Source organism: Monodon monoceros, unplaced genomic scaffold (assembly GCF_005190385.1).
Source record: "Monodon monoceros isolate NGI ecotype Baffin Bay Population unplaced genomic scaffold, NGI_Narwhal_1 Super_Scaffold_5, whole genome shotgun sequence".
In the NCBI taxonomy this organism is placed as follows: Eukaryota; Metazoa; Chordata; class Mammalia; order Artiodactyla; family Monodontidae; genus Monodon; species Monodon monoceros.
The window spans coordinates 2,335,588-2,354,129 of record NW_021703782.1 but is presented as its reverse complement, the minus strand read 5'-3'; the positions used below and the strand labels follow the sequence as shown (position 1 = coordinate 2,354,129).

The 18,542-nt window shown below is 39.2% G+C and overlaps 1 protein-coding gene and 1 pseudogene across 4 annotated transcripts in view; one reads left to right on the top strand and one right to left on the bottom strand.

The window, feature by feature from the left end:
* Window positions 1-18,542, top strand: part of NEK1 (NIMA related kinase 1) — a 212,879-nt gene that overhangs the window by 80,826 nt on the left and 113,511 nt on the right. For all 4 annotated transcript variants that reach the window (XM_029201660.1, XM_029201661.1, XM_029201662.1 and 1 more), the window contains one exon: window positions 9,280-9,382. In XM_029201660.1, the coding sequence (XP_029057493.1) occupies window positions 9,280-9,382 (103 nt within the window). The remainder of the gene's footprint in view (window positions 1-9,279; window positions 9,383-18,542) is intronic.
* LOC114883725 lies at window positions 11,209-17,397 on the bottom strand (annotated as a pseudogene).

Below are 18,542 nucleotides of genomic sequence, written 5' to 3'. Positions count from 1 at the left end.
ATCACCATGCTCTTCCGAGCCTCAGCTAGCTGTGGTCTGGGCTGCTCTCACATCCCCCCGTGGGTCTCCTCATGAGGCTTGAGCTGTGAGCCGGAGAGCCGGCTCGGTTGCTGCTTGGATGGCTCCTCAGGGAGCTACTCGGGCACCCCAATCACTGTCGCCATCGCCACCACTGTGCCTCTACCGCTGTCCTCATCTTAGGGCTTTTATGTGTAACGTTAGTATAACCAGGTTTCACACAACTCTGCCTTGGTCAGCAAGCCATTCTGTCTCGTGAGGGCAGCTTTACAGCTCTTGCTTCTTTCAGTATGTTCGTTTTACAGTTCAATATTAAGAAGTCAAATTTATTTATTTTATTTTCAGATCCTGCTACGGTATACACTCCAGTAGGTTAAATTAGGAAAAGAAGCAAGTTAAAACGCGTTGATAAATCAGCCAGTTTAAACACATTTGAAGGATTTGCTTCTCCTGCAAACTCCTTGTGAATGAAAAAGGAAAATAATAAAAAGCTTTCAAACTAGTATAATTATATATTGCTATAAGAATAAAAATGCCCTTTTATAACTAGTAATCATTGGTAAGAGACGAATTCAACTATTGTGTGTGTGATATGCTCCTAATTTCATACTTACTAATACCCGCTGTCTCATATTTACGTATGTATTGTAATCCTTTTCCACTGTCGTAGATCAATAACTTTTCCTACTCCGTCACACTTAAAGTGTTGTCTTTTTTTTTAACATTTTAAAATTTATTGGTATAAAGTATTCCATACTGAAAGCAACAAACGAACAGAAGTCTGTTTCTCCAACTGTGTGAACACACAAGTGCCATTAACAATGAAGCAAGCTGTGTATCCAGCCTGGAGAATTCAATGGGTCTGCCTTCTCAATCAGTACTTTCATTTTAATGTCATTCATATCCAGGAATTACCAATGCACCTTGGTACAAGGACTCATTTGTTTGCAATCTGGTGTGATATGAAATTCTTCTAAGACAGACTATCTTTTAATATTTGGTACACATTTTTTTAAAACTTTTTATTTATTTATTTTAACATCTTTATTGGAGTATAATTGCTTTCCATTGTTATGTTAGTTGCTGCCGTATAACAAAGTGAGTCAGCTATAGGTATACATATATCCCCATATCCCCTCCCTCTTGCATTCTCCCTCCCACCCTCCTTATCCCACCCCTCTAGGTGGTCACAAAGCACTGAGCTGATGTGCTATGTGGCTGCTTCCCACTAGCTGTCTATTTTACATTTGGTAGTGTGTATATGCCCATGCCACTCTCTCACTTCATCCCATCTTACTCTTCCCCCTCCCCATATCCTCCAGTCCATTCTCTACATCTGCATGTTTATTCCCGTCCTGCCTGTAGGTTCTTCAGAACCATTTTCTTTTAAAGATTCCATGTATATGTGTTAGCATACGGTATTTGTTTTTCTCTTTTTGACCCACCTCCTAGAGAAATGGAAATAAAGACAAAAATAAATAAATGGGACCTAATGAAACTTAAAACCTTTTGCACAGCAAAGGAAACCATAAACAAGACGAAAAGACAACCCTCAGAATGGGAGAAAACATTTGCAAACGAAACAACTGACAAAGGATTAATCTCCAAAATATACAAGCAGCTCATGCAGCTCAACATCAAAAAAACAAACAACCCGATCCAAAAATGGGCACAAGGCCTAAACAGACATTTCTCCAAAGAAGATATACAGACTGCCAACAAACACATGAAAGGATGCTCAACATCACTAATCATTAGAGAAATGCAAATCAAAACTACAATGCGGTATCACCTCACACCAGTCAGAATGGCCATCAAAACATCTACAAACAATAAATGCTGGAGAGGGTGTGGAGAAAAGGGAACACTCTTGCACTGTTGGTGGGAATGTAAATTGATACAGCCACTATGGAGAACAGTATGGAGGTTCCTTAAAAAACTAAAAATAGACCTACCATATGACCCAGCAATCCCACTACTGGGCATATACCCTGAGAAAACCGTAATTCAAAAAGAATCATGTACCACAATGTTCATTAAGTGTCATCTTTGCATGCCAGTGTTTTGCTTTATTCAAAGGCATTTATTTATTTTACTTCCTTTAATCCTCAAGTTCCATTTTAATGCTGTTTCCTTTGCTGAAGTCAAGAAAGCTCACGTATTTCCTGATTTTAAAATAGTGGCAGCTGGCCATCCTGTCGTCCCCCTTTCACTTAGGATTCATAGCCAAATGTTCAGACCTCTTTTTTCTCTCCCTTTCGCTCAAGGAAAAAGAAAACCTGAAGGAAAATTGCAAGTGGCTTTTTGGTCTTGTTTTTCTGCTTACCAAGGTGATATAGATTAGCTTTAGAAATATTGGAAGTTATCAGTAGGTGTTAGAAACAGGAGAAGAAATCACTGCTCATCCTGCAAGGCAGTCACTATGAAGACTGTGGTCTATTTTTGCATCTTTTGTTCATATTTCTTTTTCTATAGTTAGAGGAGATCAAATCATGCACAAAGTTTTATCTGCTGGGGTTTCTTTTTTTTTTTTTTTGGTATCTGTTTTTATTTAACATTTTTACCATAAAAATTTTCCCATGCAAAAAATTGTTTTCATGGGACTTTTGATGTCTGTATTCGATTCCAGTGCTGTTACCTATAGTTTATATAGCAAATCCTCAAATATAATACATTGTAATTTTTCACTTTTTTGAACACTTTGTGTTTTGAACATATTTTTTATTTCTCACTATTTCTGTAGAATACAATCTTAGAAGGGTAATTCCTGGATTAAAGGAGTTGCTCTGTTATGTTCTTTATGAAGGCTCTAGAAAGAAATATTACTAAATTTATTGAATTTATGAAATTAAATTTATTTAACTAAATTTATTAACTAAATACCACTAATTTTCTTTCTACAAAAGCTGTGCCAGTTTATGCTCAGTCTAACAGTATATGACTGTGCCCATTTTATTGCCCCCTGACTAGTACCAGTTACTCCTAGGAGCTAAAGAAGTTTTTGAAAAATATAAAATTTTAAATTAAAGCAATGGAGGAAATGAAGCTTTCACTATATTCACTGCTGGTCACACAGCAGAATATTGACAAAGCATGTGCCCACGAGGATGGGGATGGTGAGGATGATAGTGACATAAACGTAGGAGCTGCTGCCGGGTTGCGTACTCTGTACCAAGACCACCGCGGAGGGATTTACGTGCCTCGCCCGTCCCCGCTACCTGTGGATTGTGTGCTTGTGGATTTGCCTGCTTGCTAAAATTTATGTGTAGCCGCACATCAGTACTCCCAGTCCCTTCACGGTCATTCCTGGGCATGTGCAGAGCCCCAGGGACTTCGAGTTGCCCAGTGCGCAAGTCCCAGCTGAGCGGGAGCAAGGCCAGCTCTGCTTTCCTGTTTCAGCGCTCATGAACAAATGTACTTTCATAGTCTGCTCAGCTGCATTTTCTGCATTTGGGGGCATTTTGCTGGTGATTTCATTGCTTAACATGGCCCTCACGCCTTGTGCTGATGTGCTGTCTCGTGTTCGTAAGTGCAAGAAGGCTGTGATGTTCCTTATGGAGGAAATATTTGTATCAGAGAAGCTTCATTCAGGTGTGAGTTACAGTGTTGTTGGCCGAGAGTTCAGTGTTAATGAATGGACCCTGTAATAAGGTGTCTTTAAACAGAAACACACATAAAACAAGGTTGTATATTAATCCATTGGCGAAAATGTTGTAGCAAGAGGCTGTCAGGAGCCTAACTCTGTAATTCTCCTCGGGGTAATCATTCAGTATGCACTAATTCATATTCACGGTGACTTTATACAACATAACTACCAGGAATAATGAGAGTTGATTATTATTAGCTCATCTAGTCATCACCAGTGCTACAAGGCACATATTACTGTTCCTAGTTTTATAGATTAAGAAATTGATATATGATAAATGACTATAAATAACTAATTTCTTGAAGGCCACATAACTGTTTATTAGTAAAACCGGGAGTTGAAGTTGGACAGTTTGGTGCCAAAGTTCACTCACTTAGCTTTTGTGCCATATTGACTTTACTAAGGCTTGAAACATTTTATGAGGAAAATTAGAGAAGCTGGGAAAATTTTGCTACCATTAAAGAAAGCATGCTTAAAGGAACAAGTTCAGAAGAATTGGATGGCTTGTCTTGTAGAAGAGGAATTAGATTTCTTTGTATATCCACATTGTAGAAGTACTGTGATTAGAAGTAAAGAAGCAGATTTCCATCCATTATGAGGTGTGTTTAGTGGATGGGCTGTTGTGGGATTTAATCAGTGCTCTCAAACTGAAAGTATTACACTAGGGGTTTGAACGACCATGTGTCAGGGATATTTAGATGGGAATATGAGAATACTTTATTTAGCAAGAAGTTGGATTAGTTAATACTCAGGGTCTCCTCCAATTTGAATATTATGATTTTTAAAAAAAATTTAACATCTTTATTGGAGTATAATTGCTTTACAATGTTGTGTTAGTTTCTGCTGTAAAACAAAGTGAATCAGCTATACATATGCATATATCCCCATATCTCCTCCCTCTTGCATCTCCCTCCCACCCTCCCCATCCCACCCCTCTAGCTGGTCACAAAGCACTGAGCTGATCTCCCTGCGCTATGCAGCTGCTTCCCTATTCTTTTGTTGAACTTTTTAGCACCATTGGCATTATAGAGCATTTTCTCCACACTGTCATAACTTCTGGTTTTTATAATTTGTTATTGTCATATGTAGTCAGTTCATTTCCCTGATTCAAACTGAATTAGCAAACTGAAATTTATAGTCATCTAAGAGTGCTTCAGGTTATCTTTTCCTCATATTTTAGATAACCCATATTTGCTTCTTCCTTTTTCATGGTGTTATTTTTCTTCTTCCCTTTTTATCAGTAACTCTGGCTAGTCCGACTTTGCTTTTTATATCCATGTCTTGATGGCACACCTCAATTAGCATTTTTTTTTTGAAGACTAACTTTTTACAGCAGTTTAGCTTCACCACAAAACTGAGGGAGACGGTACAGAGATTTCCCACATGCTGTCCCTATACCCGTTGTCAGCGTCCCCCACCAGAGTGGTATGTTTGTTACAACTGGTGAGCTTATATTCAGTTAGCTTTTAACGTTAGAACCTCAATCACGTGAGACCATCTTATGAAACCATTGAGTGCCTCTAATCATTTGCATTTTATTGAGCTTTTACTTTTCCAAGTCTTTTCCTCTGTATTGCTTCATTTGAGTAAAGCTGACAACAATTCCATTCCCTCAGATAGACATTATGCCACTTAAACAGAGGAGGAAGCTTAGTGAATACACCCACGACATCCTTTTTTCATTTCATTAACCCTATACCACCCCAACTCTTCTACCTTAAACCATATTGACTCATTTTTCATTTCTCGGATTATTTCTGCTACCTAGATTGCTGCCATTTTTATGTTGCTTTCACCTCTTAAACAAATCCATTTTTAGTCATCTTTCAGAATTTTTAATTTCCCTTAGTAAAAGGTTTGAGCCATGGATATGAGGTGTCTTACCCAGATCTTTCCATTTATTCATGCATTTGTATAAAAAAAAGAAAATAATTTCCTTTTTTCTCTTGCCAGGATGAAAAAGAGTTTGTCTCATTATTTCTTTTTTACCCATTTTAATGTCTCTGTATTTCACTTTCCAGATTCCTAATTTCTTACTGTATATTTGTGGCTTATATAGTATTTATATTAATCATTCCTTTACTATTAATCTAGATTAATGTTCTACTAATTTTAAGTGGCATAAGTTTGGAACTCAAAAGATATGGCCTATTTAATTTGTTTAAAAAAGAGTATACACATATAAATTATTTTATTTATTTATTTTTGGCTGCGTTGGGTCTTTGTTGCTGTATGCGGGCTTTCTGTAGTTGTTGGGTCTTTGTTGCTGTATGCGGGCTTTCTGTAGTTGTGGCGAGCGGGGGCTACTCTTCATTGCATTGCACGGGCTTCTCATTGCAGTGGATTCTCTTGTGCGGAGCACAGGCTCTAGGTGCATGGGCTTCAGTAGTTGTGGCACTCAGGCTCAGTAGTTGTGGCTCATGGGCTCTAGAGCACAGGCTCAGTAGTTGTGGTGCATGGGCTGAATTGCTCCACAGCATGTGGGATCTTCCGGACCAGGGATTGAACCCATGTCCCCTGCATTGGCAGGCAGATTCTCAACGACTGAGCCACTGGGGATGTCCCACATATAAATTCTTAATAACATTTAATGAAGAGAATGACTATTAAATGACTATTAAGTTAATTGACTATTTCCTCTATCCCTATAAGCCTTGCACACATATATAGTTTGTGCTCACAGTTCAGTACAGTTTTACTACTGAAAGGGGAATAAGAATATGAGAATGGGTTCTTTTTGGTATGTATTAAGTAGTAAACAGAAATGCATGTGAAAAATGAAAACAGTATAGGTTTTTAAATATTATAAGGAATCATAGAATCAATTAAACTAGTTTTGTCCTTTATTCTTTTAATAAGGTATATTACTCTGATTGATTTTTATATGTTGCACCAACTTTGCATTCCTGGAATTCTGTTTTATACATCTTATATCTTCAAACACAGATGTAATATTGGTAAATAGTTGACACTCAATAAGTATTTGTTTAATAAATGAGAAGATAAAAGAAATAATGGTAAGCAAAAATCACTACAGGTTTTAAGTTTGTGATTGAAAGCAACCAGTTATATATACTTGCTTATTTAAACCAGCTTAGGAAAAAACTATTCAGTAAAGCAAAACTTATAGATTACATAAATAAATAGAATGGATAGTACTATATTTACATAAATGCTGTGAACATTCTTTAAATCAAAGCTGTTATGTGTATGATCAGGTTCTTAGTAAAATATTTCTTTGTAGCTGAATTATTTGATTTAGTGAAACAAATCAATCAGTGAATATGAATTAACATATGCTGAGTTGGAGCCCCAGACTGGCAAACATTGGAGATACTCAGTATCTTAGAATGGGACATCAAGCATAAAAACTTTATAGAAGTTTTACTTTTATAAAGGTTAGAAAAGGAAGTCAGTGCAGTCAGGATACAAAGCAGAGATTTTATCTAATTGTGTATGGTGGTGTAAGCGTCCAGGACTCCTCAAAAGAGCCTTATCAGTAGCTGTACAGTTTCAGATGACATATCTGAGCGTCATACTCTCTGAAAGTTTATCTGTCGTCTTTAGGCCCAGCCTTATATAAATGGGGCTATAGCAGACCAGAATAACAGCCTTGCCTATATATTGAGCAGGTCAAAATGTTTGTTCAGGTTTTTCTGTAACATACAGAAAAATGAACGTTTTGGCCAACCCAGTATACGAAGGAGATTTTCCTAGCCTCAGCAACCAGAGAAGAAAAAGAAACGAAAGGAATCCAAATTGGAAGAAGAGAACTAAAACTGTCACTGTTTACAGATGACATGATACTGTCCATAGAAAATCCTAAAGACGCCACCAAAAAACTACTAGAGCTCATCAAAGAATTTGGTAAAGCTACAGGTTACAAAATTAATACACTGGAAAGGCTCTGAACCAGCTATAGAGATTATCTAATCCTAGAAAATTCCAATGATGGAGTTTCACAAGAATATCTTTTAAGCACTATGAAAGTTAAATGAATCTTAGGCCACTGTGTTCCATAGCTTTATGGTAAATCAGATTTTAAATTTCTACCATTTAATTTCATATTTAAAATTCTTACATGTCTCAGTACAGTTGACCCTTGAACAATATGGGGGTCAATCTGCATATACTTATAGTCAGCCCTCCATATCTGAGGTTCCTCTGCATCCATGGATTCAACCAACCATGAACATGTATGTAGTGCTGTAGTATTTACTGTTGAAAAATATCCGCATTAAGTGGACCCACACAGTTCAAACCTGTGTTGTTCAAGGGTCAACTGTAATTGTTAACAAAACATGTAAAAGAAATGACTATTTGGGGTATGAAAATCAGAAGTGTTTAAATCTACTGGAAGAGAGAAGGCATTATTTCATATCTTTTTCTGAACATAACTTAGTTATGGTCCATCACAGAGGCTGTAGGAATTTTGTGTGCCTTCGTAGCCAATATCTGAGAAGTGCAGTCGATAACTTTCTCATCTTTCTTCCTTACTCACAAAATTACTGCAGTTGATACTATGCAATGAGTTCTCTGTTTACAGGGGGTGGGTTTTGTTTATTTTTGTATCTTTCCTAGTACACGGTAACAGACACAATATATATTATAAATTTATTTATTTATTTTTGGCTGCATTGGGTCTTTGTTGCTACGTGGGCTTTCTCTAGTTGCGGTGAGCGGGGGCTACTCTTCGTTGCGGTGTGTAGGCTTCTCATTGCAGTGGCTTCTCTTGTTGCGGAGCACAGGGCTCTAGGCACGTGGGCTTTAGTAGTTGTGACACGTGGGCTCAGTAGTTATGGCTCACGGGCTCTAGAGCGCAGGCTCAGTAGTTGTGGCGCGTGGGCTTAGTTGCTCCATGGCATGGGGGATCTTCCCAGACCAGAGATCAAACCTGTGTCCACTGCATTGGCAGGCGGATCCTTAACCACTGCTCCACTGGTTAGGGAAGTCCCACACGATATATATTAGATGTTCAAAATGTCATTGATATTTTTTAGTTGTCGTCTAAGGCCAACATGTTTACATTCTCTCATAGTTGTTAGAGGAAGATACAGAAACATAACTGAAAAAGATGGAAACAAATAAGTGTGCTTTTAGTTATTTCCCCTAATCTATCCATTTTTCTTTTTAATAGTTGTGATATTCAAGGAATTCAGATTTTACTTTTTACTGCAGTTTTGACAATTCACACAAACTCTTCCTTATTTTTGATGAGCTTTGAAGTTGCTACTCTGCTGCTTTAATCTTACTTCCATACTGATTGATATCTTTGATGCAGAGTTCTGAAATAAGCTTACCTACTTGGAAACTATTGAGATTTTTCTGTAGGTATAGTCTAAAATCATTTTATGTGTCTATAAGTAGAATAGATTAAATGAACATAGCAGTGGAAATTTTACCTCTATTTAAAATAATAATGTCTCCAATTTAAGTGGTAGATTCTAATATATGTGTAGCAATTTCTTCATTACAGAGGAAGATTTTACTTCATATCAGCCTTCATATTTTGCAAATATCTCTAAAGAAAATATGTAGAATAAGTGTAAATTTAAACTTTTTGAAATATTTAATGTTCAGAATTTCTAACTTTGCTATTTGTCCAAATTCCTCAGGCAGAAGGGGCAGCTGGCTGTGGAAAGAGCAAAGCAGGTAGAAGAGTTTCTACAGCGAAGACGGGAAGCGAGGCAGAACAAGGCTCGGGCTGAGGGGCATATGGTAGGATTTTGTTTTTGAGATTTTTGAACATGTTAGTATTCAAAGTGAAGGTCTGGAACAAGGTAGGTATAAACGCCAAGAGTCGTAATCCTTTACAAACATTTCCTCTGAACATTTGCAGAGCATTTAACCTCTCTTCAGCTATTTCTTTTATGCCAAGCGTGAAATTCTATTGTTCCTTGGTTAATTGAGAGTAAGTTCGTAGCTGTATCCTTCCTTTTAAAAGAGTTGAAGTAGGTATAGCAACCCAGATATTTATATTAAATAAATAAGTTCTTACATTACTTTTTTCTTCCAATATGCTTCTGGTTTTAAATACTTTTAAGTAGCAAAGAATTGTAGAAGAAAAATGGGAAATAAACATTTGGGTAAATATACACGTAACTGCGTTTACTCAAAAGTAAATTAGAAACAAAAGTATTTTAAAGCCTCTAATTATTCCAGTTAGCTGAATTAAGTCATGTACATAAGAAAATATTAATAGTTTTAGATCATCATTTCAGTAGTTAATAGTTTTGACTTGCAGAGGTGCACAAATGCCTTTTCACCTTTTGTCCACAGAACAAATGGTGATTGTTTGTCAGCTCAGCACCCGTGAAGCATCATGCTAACGTAGAAAATAGGTCAATTGTATGGTAGTGTGTTTTCTTTAGACTTAGATTTACTGTAAGTCCATAAGTGATATCTTTATGAGTTAATTAATATAATTATTCCAATTTAGGATTTTTTTTTCGTTGAAGTAATATCACAGAAAAATAGTTAAATTTTTTAATGGTTACCCTGTATATGTGTAACACCCATGAGCTTGTTTTTCTAATACCTGGAATTAATCTGTATTTGTATCCTCTCTGTAGACAGAGGAGAACCTCCCTTGCGCTATTTCTCTTATGTTAGTAGCATTTGGAATTTTAGTTATAGATTTTAAAAACAGTTATTAGACTTACCAAGATTTACACATTTCTTTCCTCAGCACAGTTCCTTATATACTACTGTCCTCCCTCAGTTTGTCTTCATGATGGAGACTATCCTCTCGTAACCTTTTGGAGAGAAACTGCCACAGATTTGTTGGGGAGGTCCTTATTTTGTCTTCACACTTAAATGTTAATTTGTAGTGGTGGTCTGCTGGTGAATTTGCTTAGCATTTATATGTCTTAAAAAGCATTTTGTCTTCTTTTTTGAAAAATATTTTTGCTGGATGTAGTCTTATAGGTTGAGAGTTCTTTTTCTTTCAGTTCTTTAAAGGTGTTTCTCCACTTACATCCTGGCACGCCGGTTCTGACCAGAGGTCTGCTGTCATTCTTAAATTTTCCTCTGCGTGTAATGTGTCTTTTCTCTCTGATGGCTTTTAACATTTCCTCCTTATCGCTGGAAGTGGATTGATTTAGATGTATCTTGGTGTAGTTTTCTTCATTTTTATTTTGTTGGGGGTTCATTGAGCTTCTTGGATCAGTGGATTTATTGTTTTTATCAAATTTGGAAAAATTCAGCCATTATTTCTTCAAAATCCTTTTCTGTTCTCCTCTCCTTTTTCCTCTGGGTGCTCAGTAGCCATACGTCAGCTTGCTGATGCTCTGTTCATTTCTTTTTGGTCCTTTTCCTGTGTTTGGTTTTGGGTAGCTTCTGTTACTGTATCTTCAAGTTCATTACTCTTTTTGTCTGCTTTGTGTAATCTGCTCTGCTCTTAATCCCATCCAGACACTGTATATTTTTCATTTCAGATACTGTATTTTTTAATCTCTTAAAATTTATTTGGGTCATTTTTATACTTTCTATGTCTGTCTTTATAATACTTACACTTTTCTCTACCTTCTTGAACATATGGAATATGATTAGAGTCACCTTTTTAATGACCTTGTCACTAATTCTATTATCTGTGTCATTCCTGAGTCTGTTTGTTGACTGATTTTCTCTTCATTTGGGTAATCTTTTCCTGCTTCTTTACCTACCTGGTGATTTGTGGTTGGATGCCTGGCATTGTGTATTTTAGTTTGGATTTTTTGTATTTAAATACAAATGAATAAATTTATTCTGCGATGCAGTTATGTTACTTGAAAATAGTTTGAGTCTTTCAAGGTTGATTCTCAGCTTTGCTAGGCAGGTGGAGAACAGCTTTTCGTCTAGAACGCACTTGGCGCCACCACTCAGGCAGTACTCTTTTTTTTTGTTTGTTTTTTACTTTTATTTGCATTTACTTTTTGCAGCATTTATTCCGGGGCCCTAAGTTTTTGTTTCTTCAATTTCTTCGGGGATATCTTTTTCTTCTGGGCAACCTCCTCTTCTGCTTTAGGAACAATCTGGTTTTTTTCAGTAAGGATCATCTCAGTGTGGCAGGGAGAGCTCATGTATAGGTTGATCCAACCATGAGCTGTGTAAGTCCTGCGCTGCGTCTTGGGGGCTTTGTTCGCCTGGATATGCTCAATGACCAGAGAATCTACATCTAAGCCCTTAAGTTCAGCGTTACTCTCTGCATTTTTGAGCATGTGCAGTAAAAATTCAGCACTCTTTTTGGGCCACCGACCCTGCATGCAGCCCCACTGTTTGGCCTGGGCACACCTACCAACTCCACCATTGTAACGACGGAATGGCACACACTGCTTCTTTAAAGTGACATCCTTCAGATACTTGGTGGCTTTTTGGATATGCATACCCTTAATGGCCTGGGCCGTTTCACAAGTGTTCTTAAAGTGAACACGAAGATTTGAACCTCTCGACTTGCATGATTTTGTGGGGTTTTCTGGGTCAAGTGAATAGCGAACCATTTTTAGAGGTCACCTCAGGCTGCTTACCGGAAAAGCGAGGCAGTACTCTTGACGCTCTGATGATGGATTGGTGGTACTCCAATGCTCTGTTGATTTGGAGGCCTTTCTAGTCTGGCTGTTGGAAGTGTGATGTGTTCCCAGCCCTCAGTGAGCCTGAGGGATTGGTGACGTCATGGTAACCGTCCCTCAGCTGGAGACTCAGGGGAAACCTCTGCCGATTCCAGGACTCTCTGGGCAGCTTTCTCTTCCTTGGTACCCCTTCCTGCAAATGGTACTGCTCTTCAGCCTCCCAAGCTCTGGCTGCTGTTTCCCTGACTCAGGACACCCTCTCCCTGTGCTGCAGCCTGGAGGCTGGGCAGTTGCTGAGCTTACCTCACTTGTTACCCTTCTCACAAGGATCACTGTCTTGTGCTGCCTGTTTGCCAGTGTTGGAAAATCGTTGTTTCATCCACTTTGTCCAGACTTGTAGTTGCTGAAGGTGGGAGGGTAGATCTGGTCCCTGTTACTCCAGCACAGCTGCAAGTGGAAGTCTTGGCTGGTAGTTTGCTGGGTGAAGAAATGTGGGTGGCAAGCTCTCCCCACCCCACCTTGAAGCTGCTGCCTCATCATGGTCTCATTGTCGCTCTCAAGTCTTGTGACGTGGTTTTCCTTCACGTTCCTCTGTAAGGGGTTTTGCCTCTCTGAAAGCTTTTGGCACCGTTTTTCTGCCTTCCGTGTTCTGAAATATCGCTTGAGTGTTCTCGGTATTTTTAATTGACCTGTCATGACTCTAACCAGATGCCTTCAGTCTGAGCACTCACCTTCAGTTCTGGGACAGTCTTAACTGACGCTTCTTCACATACTGCTTCTCCTTTTTCTCCTTAAGAGAACTCCCGTTAAATGGATAGATTGGAACCTCTGCATCAAATGTCTTTTTTTCTGTACTTTTATCTCATCTTTTTTATCCCTTTGTCCCTTCTTACTGTTTTGGAAGGATTCCTGGGCCCGAATTTCAGCTCGTAACATGTTCTTTTGTTTTGTCTACTCAGTGATGTTTTCTCTTAAGTTTAGAAACTTGTATTCTCATGTCCATGAATCTTCTTAGTTTTCCTTGAAAGCTCCGTGATCTTGTGCTCATTTCTCTAATGATACTTTGGTTATCATAAGGTCTTGTTCTTAGTGCACTCTTGGCCGTGTCACCTCGGTGTTTCAGTTTTTTTTTTCAGCAAGTCTGCCCCCTGTTTCATGGTACTGGCATCCCTCATACATTTAGTGTTCTTTCTGGTGTGTTCATGTTTGGGGGTGTCTATTTTGCCCTTCGTTGCCTCTGTTTGGGTGGCCCCCTGGCGAGATGGGGATGTGTTGCTGACCTCTCCTCTGTTCAGTTTTTCATCACAGTAGGGGATGGGTGGGACACATTGCTGTTCGGCCAGGCAAATACGTAGCAGCTTACTTTCTGGGCATTGGAGACCCCACATTCCTGGGTGTCACCGGTCACCTGGAGCACCGGCCTGGCCTTTCGGTCCGGGCTCTCTCATCACTCGTGTCTGAAGGGAGCTGCTCGCGGAGATGGACAGTGTGCTGGGTGACCTCTTCTTTAAGCGCCATTGCTGCTGTTCCCCTCGTGCCCCGGGTGCCAGCTCATCGCAGAGCAGTCTCCTGTTGCTCACATCTGCTGCCGAGGCCTCTTCCCTACAGGCTGTGCTCATGACGCTTCTCATCTTAAACCCACGTGTGTACTTTCCTTACCTCTGGGTTCCTTCTGTTCTTGGGACTACCCAGAGTTTCACTTGTTTGGGAGTGCTGGTATGCATTCACTTAACAACTTCTCAAGTGTAGAATTTTGGAAGAAGGGGAGGCCATGGTCTCACTGCAATCAGATATTAGTATTTTCATTTTGTTGTTTTATCATTTTTAAAAGATGTGCTTTAGAAATCAGTGCATTTTTGACAGTGATTTTTATATGACTTTCCAAGATTCGTTTTGTTAACCTGTATAGAGTTTCTTCATTCCCTACATGACTATATGTATACGTGAAACTTTACTTTAGAAAAATGTGGCTAAAAAGTGAAGAATTTTTACTTTTCAGTATATTTGGGTGGATGCATCGTATATTACTTTCTTTATTCACTAATATAACAACAAGGCAGTGTGTTAAACACTTTGGGGGTGATAGGTTAATTAATTGATTAAAGATGACTTAATTAAAGCTTACTCAGATATAGTTTCTCTCTGGAATAACTTAGAGTCTGGTGTTAGACAAGAATATATATTCTGGAAGCGTGAGGTAAAGAACAGAGGCGAAAGCTGAGGTTACCTGTGGGGATTTTAAGATTTTAAGTTCACACAATTTTAAGTTCTAAATTGGAACTTTTTTATGATGAGGTAGAGGGGTTGTTTAAAATTGGCCTCTCCTTTTCCATGCTGTATAACACAAATTACCATAATGTAGTGGCTTAAAGCAACACAAATTTATGACCTACAGTTTCTCCGGGCCAGGACTCTGGCACGTTGTAACAGTTCTCTGCTCCTGGTCTCCTGAGGCTGAGGTGGATGTGTCAACAGCTGTGTCCTCAGCTGGAGGCTCAGCCACCTTCACCGACCCCTCAGGGTGCTGGCAGGACTTCCCTCCTTGCTGCTGTGGAACTCAGGCCTCGCTGTCTGAGAGCTTTGACTGGGACCATGTGGCCCCTTCATCTCAGCGTCAAAGAACTCCCTGTACATCAACCCCCCACCTGCCGCTTCTACAACCAGCCAGGAAAACTGCATTTAATGGTCAGCTCACTGGTTTAACACCCCTCATCCCATTTATCGTGACCTAATCCTGGGGTTACAACCCATCAGACTTGCATACCTGGGGAGTGGGTGTGGGTATCAGGAAGCCTTTGGGGTCTTCTCCAGGTTCTGCCCGCCACAGTCCCTTTGCCTGTGACTTAGAGGCCGCGTCTGGGGATGTAGACAAGGTGACGGGGAGGAGCTGTCTCGAGCCCGTGCTTGCTGGTGCAGCACGCAGCCCAGGCGTCCACACAGAGCCTTGTAAGAAGTCAGCTGTATTAACATGAAGTTTAAATACAGTGAAATTCACCAGTGTTGGGAGTGTTATCTGGATGAGTGTTGACAGGTGTATGTAGTCATGTAACCACTGCCACAACCACAGGACAGCACCATTCCATCATTTCTTAAAAGGTTGCTCCTCTTGCCACCAGAGAAAAAACTGTCGGTATGTGAGATGATGGATGATAACCAGACTTACCATAGTGATCCTTTCTCAGTATGTGCGTGTATCAAGTCATTATGTTGTACATCTTAAACTAACAGTGTTGTAAGTCAGTTGTGTCTCAGTAAAACTGGAGGAAGAAGTTTCCTCGTGCCCTGTGACAGCCAGTCTTCTACCAGCTGTAGGCAACCACCGGTCTGCTTCCTGTCACCGTGGTCTTGTTTCTTCTAGAATTTCATGTAAAATTATTATACAGTATATAGAGTTTTGAGGCTGGTGTGTATGAGTAGTTCTTTTTTATTCCTGAGTCATATTCCATCGTGTGGATGTACTACAGTGTATTTGTTCAGTCCTCAGTTGATGGGCATTTGTGTAGTTTCTAAAAGAGATGCTTTTAAAGCTCATGGGAGTAGCCGATCATTAAATTCCCTCAATTATATGCTCCCCATGCTCCCACAGAGCCCTTCTTTCTGAGTGGGCATATCCCTCTTTATTACGTGTAACTCAGTTGGTGACTGTTTTACTCTAAGACTTCTGAACACTGCTGGAGAAAGTTAAAGCTGTGATGACTAGTGTCAGATGGGTTTATGCCTCTGGTTTCAGCAGAGCTGTCAGTCCTTCTCGGCTGTCCTCTGAATCTCCGTGGTCAGCAGCGTCTCCTGTTGCCCACAGTGAGGACTTTCCTCCATGGTTTCATCCTTCTTCCCTTTCTGTGAAGATAATCATTACATCACAGAGAAAATTGGACTTAAAAATCCCACATTTCATCACATTTTCTGCCTCCATACTTATAAACTTATGCATAATTGTGCCCAATCTATCCTTGTTTTCTCCAGTCTCAGAGAAGCATATAACTTCCTCTGTTCAAAAGTAATCTTCCTGTTACATCCTATTTGGTGATTCTAATGCTGGTAATTGTTCACATTGGTCGTTTACTGGGTGCTTATGTGTCAGGCTTAGTTCTAAGCTCTATACCTGTACTCACTCACTTGTCATAGCAGTGCTCTGAGGCAGGTTCTGTCGTCTTTCCATGTTACATCTCACTGAGGCAGAGGTGGAGAAGCTAAAGCGATAGCTTGAGCTTTACAGCAGCCAAATGATAGATTACATCGTGCTTGAATCCCTGCAGTCTGACTTGAGAGCCCACGCTTTCATGGCCTTATTTTCTGGGCCATGCTGTCTGTTTCCTCAAGGGTCCTCCTTACTCTATCACTTGTTTCCTCTCTTTTCTGAACTCCCCGTCTTTCCTGGCATAGCCCATAAATATATTCATGTTTCTCACATTCCCGGCTCCTTCCTCCTCTTCATGGCCAGACACCTCAAATGAATGAAGCTCTGTTCTCTGTCGTTGCTTACCCGCTATTCATAATCCTGTTGAAACAGAAGTCACCGATGTCCATCCTGCCAAATATAATCGAGTATTTTAAATCTTTATCTTACTTGACCTTTCAGTGACATTTGATCTCATGAGTTACTTCTTCAAAATTTCTTCCTTGCCTTCCGTGACACCAAATTCTCTTTCTTCATCCCTTAGTTTTCTGATTATTATTTCTTAATATCTTCTTCTACAGGATTCTCTTCTTCCGTAGTTTCTAAGGCTGATATTTCCTGGGGTTCTGTCCTTGGTTATTTTTCACTGTAAGTTAATACCCTGGGGTGATCTCACTTACTATTCTACAAGGGACTGGTGACCTCAAAGTCTCTGTCAGTTACGTAGACTACCCTCCTAACTTCCATCCTGTCTAGCTGCTTTCTGGACATCATTTCCTAGCGGTCACATTGGTACCTTATTTTTAAATTTTCCTTTTATTATGTAAATCATCATACAATAACATTAACTTTATTTTTCTTTTCCGGTTCTATGAATTTTAACACAAGTATAAATTCACATACCCACCACCACAGTCAGGATACAGAACCATTCCATCTCCCCAAAACTCTCTCGTGCTCTCTCTCAACATAGTCATGCTGTCCCCTCACCCCTAATACCCTGAAAGCCACTGTCGATTCTCCGTTACTGTGGTTTTGTCTTTTCAAGAATGTCTTATATGGTATTTGTGTGTGGTATATATAATAGTATGTAACCTTTAGCGGTTGGCTTCTTTCATTCACCTTAATGCTGTTCATCCAAGTTGTTGCATGTATCAGTAACTTTTTGTTTTTTGTTGTTGAGTGGTATTCCATTGTATGGATGTGCTACCGTTCATTTATTCATTCACCCACCGAGGGACCTTGGGGTTGTTTCTAGTTTTTGTTGATTAATAATCAGTGCTGCTTTGATCATTCATTTACAGGTGTTTGGAAAAGAGTAAGTTTTTGTTTCTCTAGGGTAAATGCCCAAGAGTGGCTTTTCTGGATCATGTGGTAAGTGTAGACTTACCTTGAGTTTTCGAAAGTCAGCCATTTGGCAGAGCACTCGCACCTTTTTGCCTTCTTAGCATCGGTGATCAAGAGCGCCCGTTGCCCCACATCCTCATCAGCATTCGGTATTGTCGCTGTCGTTTATTTTGGCCATCTGATCTATGTATAGGGGTATCTCATTGTGGTTTGATTCGCATTTCGCTAAATGTTAATGATGTTGAATCCCTTTTCATGTGCTTATTTGTGATCTTCATATCCTCTTTAGGGAACCGTGTGTCTGAGTAATTTGTCCATATTAATTGTGTTGTGTTGTTACTGTTTTGCTTTGAGAGTTCTTTATATTCTGGACAGATCTTTTATTGGGTAAGTGATTTGCCAATATTTTCTCCTAGGTGGCAGTTTGGCTTATCATTCTCTTAACAATATTTTTCACAGAGCGCAAGGTGTTAACTTTGATAAAGTGTACCTTTTCAGGTTTCTTGTTTACGGATCATGCTTTTACTCTATCATGTCTAAAAACTCTCTGCCTGTCCAGCAGTCATGAAAATTTGCTCCTATTTTTCAAAAAATTTTTATAGTTTTACTCTTAACCTTTAGACCTATGATCCATGAAAGAGTATGTTTTTAGTGTGGTAAAATACACAAAACATAAAATTTTCTGTCTTAACCATTTAAAAATACACAATTCAGTAGCATAAGGTACAGTCACAATGTTATCTTCCTTCTGCTTGATTTCTGTTTATTTTGCTCTTTTCTGGTCTTTTAAGGTTGAAGCTTAGATAGCTGAGGGTGAGACCTTTTTTCTTTTCTAATATTGGTATTGCATGCTGTAAATTTCCCTCTA